At 36.6% G+C, this 3576-nt stretch overlaps 1 protein-coding gene across 1 annotated transcript in view; it reads right to left on the minus strand.

Annotated features, from left to right (window-relative positions):
• CHMP2B (charged multivesicular body protein 2B) overlaps positions 1-3576 on the minus strand; it is a 3923-nt gene continuing 347 nt past the window's right edge. Inside the window, exons 2-4 of the mRNA XM_009076222.1 lie at positions 1128-1230; positions 470-576; positions 1-315 (exon numbers count right to left, since the gene is read on the minus strand). Of these exons, the coding sequence (XP_009074470.1) occupies positions 202-315; positions 470-576; positions 1128-1230 (324 nt within the window). The 3' untranslated portion in view covers positions 1-201. The remainder of the gene's footprint in view (positions 316-469; positions 577-1127; positions 1231-3576) is intronic.

Genomic DNA, 3576 nt, shown 5'->3' on the forward strand with positions numbered 1-3576 from the left:
CATGCAAGGGACATACCAACTGCTCCTCTCTCTCTGTGAATTGATTAAAATATTCTCTCCTTCTTCTGCCCCCAGTACCAAGTTGCAATTTCCAAAGCTTCAGAGCTTTCCTAGAAATCAGTTGCATTGAAAGAGCATTTGCACTTTGTACATCTGTCTACAGCTGAATAATTAGAAGGCAGATGTTAAATTGCCACCAAGCTAATCAACTCCCAGAGCTTTGAGCTGTCGTTCAATCTCTTCATCTGATATGGTTGCAGCATTTGATGTTGATGCAGATGGTAAGCCTCTGGCAGCTGATGGAGCCTTGGCCATCTAGAAGACAGAAGTTCACTTCAGCCATTGTAACAGAGGTTATGACAGGCTGACTTTTAGAATAAAACTGTAAAATAAAGTCTGCTAGAATAAACTATTTTAAAAAATCAAATTAAGGGAAGGAAGCACACATACTAAATAAAAATAGCCATACCTTGCCAGAGATTTCAATTCCAATTTCATCCAGCACTTGATTAACAATATCTTGGCTTTCTTCCTCTTCATCAGAAGCATCAAAAATATCATCCAGAGTATCATTAACTTAGAAGAAAGACAAAAAGGTTAACCACAATGCACTGAGCAAAAAGGTAACTAGCATAGCCTAGTACCACTTTTCTACCCATCCAGGAACAAGAAACTTGCCAACTCCCCAATAAGTTGTTTGTGGTTTAAAATAAAAAATAAGGAGACAAAACCATCTCATACCACCATGTCCATAAAGCTGAGACTTTCAATAATACCTAAATTAAGTGTCCACTTAAGGCAATTGCTCAAGTCCTTCTCCCAGTTATGCCAACAAGGTTTTGAACTGGTCTCAAACCCTCTTCCCCTCTACTATGCTTGTACTAAAAGTATGACAAGGCAAGAAGATGGGAAGGAATAGATTCTAGATTTAATACCTAGAGCTTCTAAAACACTTAAGACTCAGCCTTCCTGTTCAGACATACACTGTTTTGTTTAATTTTCATTTTTGCTGTCAGTCTCATTAACTGTAGAAATAAAACTTAGAGCATCAGTATTTCTAGACTGATTCTACCCTTCCAAGAGCACTGTGGGCTGCACTTAGCTGTTCTGTGTAGTGCAGAACTTACTCATTTCTTCAGTCATTTCCATCTTCATGTTTTCCTTCTGGAAGTTTTGCATAGTTTGTAGTGTCTTTTGTGGATCCATCTTCTTATTAACTGTTTGCATTGTCTATTAACATGGAAAAAACCTCTTAATCATACAATGCGACATTAGTAAATACCAATATATTCATTAAGAAGGAATAGGAGTTTTCTAATAAAAATGTATTAGTGCAAATTTCACTTTCCTTGTCTCTTTACATCCTGTGAGAACTGTAGTTACATGACAGGTTAATTGTAGAGTCTGCACCTAGTAAGAAATATTGCTATCAACTACCCTAATAGATCTAGTAAGAAATATTGCTGTCAGCTACCCTAATAGACATACTTTTAAATGTCTGCATTTTTCTTGCACTGTGACCCTCTCCTGGCCTTATATTAGGAAAAATCTGACCAATCTGAATGAAAAGAATGGGAGAACGTTTCCTAACTTGAAGGCTACACACTTTAAAGAAGTAATTGGCTGCAGGTTCATATTCAGAAAGGAACATTTATTCGAACCACTGCTAGAGGACAGGTCTTAAATGGTTTCTTTATGTTATAATTTGATGGAAAAATTACTTTTATCTGAAATGCAAATATTGAAGTGTTAAAGCACAAAGCAGCTTAGGGTGAACCCTTGTGATGGGTAGAGATCTTGCTGTGACAGTGTAATGAACTTCACCCATTTTACTACAAGTACACAGCACTGCCTTTGCAAGCACTGGTATATAATACTTTCCTATTTCCTAAGAAGCAAACTACTGTATCTCTCCTGGGATGTCAGAACCTAAATATAGACACGAGCAATTCAAACATAAAATTTAACCATCTTTGAGAAGATAAAAGAGTTGACTAATTAAAAGGGATTTTATCAAGCTATTACAGCCACTACTGGCTTCACAGAAGCTCTTCTGCCTTCATGTCTGAGTGGTGTTCAAAGCAATAATGTATTATGCTTCCAATGTTACTTGAATTTCAGAGACTGTGTTCATTGTCACATTATTTAAAAAAGTTGTTCTGGACTTAAAGGGTGTTAGTTCTTTAGAATTCTCTTATAAGAGTTATAGATGGACATCAAAATTACCTGCACTGATACAGAGTTTATATCTCTTCAGAAAAATAAGGGTCAGATGCATGACTAAAAGTAACAGATAACTTAATTGGACTTTACTATGTCCGTAATTAGTGCCATACATGCTAAGAAGTACACTGAAAATACTTTGAAAGCTTGGCGTTCATGTTTGCCTTGCGTGTTGAGGCAACTGATCCCACATATTTTTCACTGATGGTTTTATGAGATTAACAACTGAATACTTTTCTTTGAGCTTCCTACATTGATAAGAAACTGAAGATTTTTCTTTGAGCTTCCTACATTGATAAGGCAAAATAGCCACTTTAAAAGTGACCGAAAGAATGTAAGGCTTTCCTCTCCAATAATGTTACACAAACTAGTCCCAGAAGTACCTGCTGTGTTTCAAAAAACATAATTTTTTCCAGATGCTGGTTAAATAATTTTTAAAATATTTGGTGGGGTTTTTTTCTACTGACTTAATCTTCATAATTAATCTAGTGACACTCTGGTTTTGAGATATTTAATCCAAGACGTATCATAGATAAAAAAAAGTAGTAATTTTAAAGCAAGACCAACTTGTTCAGAAGAACACTTGTAGGAATTCTGAGTAAGCTGCTGAACTTGGTCAGACAAGTTCCCTTTGTAAGTCTGGTATGGAGCCACAGCTGTGTATCACTAAACCACTGCTACCTGCCCACGTGCTGCTTCTAAAAGACACCTGACTGCAAAGCCTCAGTGGTAATTACTTTCTGCATTAAATTGCATTGCATAGCTGTATTTAACTGGCAGAGAACTGGATTTAACCTGGACTGGGATAAAAGCACAACTTGGTCTACAACGTCGGCTTAATTCTGTCTCCTACACCTCCAGCCGAGCAATCCTCCTTGCCAACAGCAAACTCACTCTTTATCAACCCAGGGAAATAGAGGAAAATTCACAACTAACTCAGATAACTGAGATTTTTCACACTCTTTTAAGAGATGAGATTTGTGAGAGAACTTAATGCAATACTATTTCCTTAGAGAGCACAAAGAGAATGACAGAGAACTTCAGATTAGATTTCTTTAGGAACTGAAGATCTAAAGCAATAACCTACTTTTTGCACAAGCCATACAAATACTGTGACACACTGCCTTGATTTCTAGATGAACCATTGCCCTACTTCTTCCTAATAAAAACTGCTTGTGACAATGTATGCAGGCAAGACCCTGTAGCAGCATGATTTGGAATTTTTTTTGATGTACTAAAATAGCTCTTCCACTGGCATTAGTTTATTTTTATCATGCAAACATTTGACACATGTCTAGCCCAAGAAAGTATGCTTAGTTAGGTGCTGTGGCTGGGTTGACTGAATAAAAATTT

Source organism: Acanthisitta chloris, unplaced genomic scaffold (genome assembly GCF_000695815.1).
Source record: "Acanthisitta chloris isolate BGI_N310 unplaced genomic scaffold, ASM69581v1 scaffold17456, whole genome shotgun sequence".
NCBI lineage: Eukaryota > Metazoa > Chordata > Aves > Passeriformes > Acanthisittidae > Acanthisitta > Acanthisitta chloris.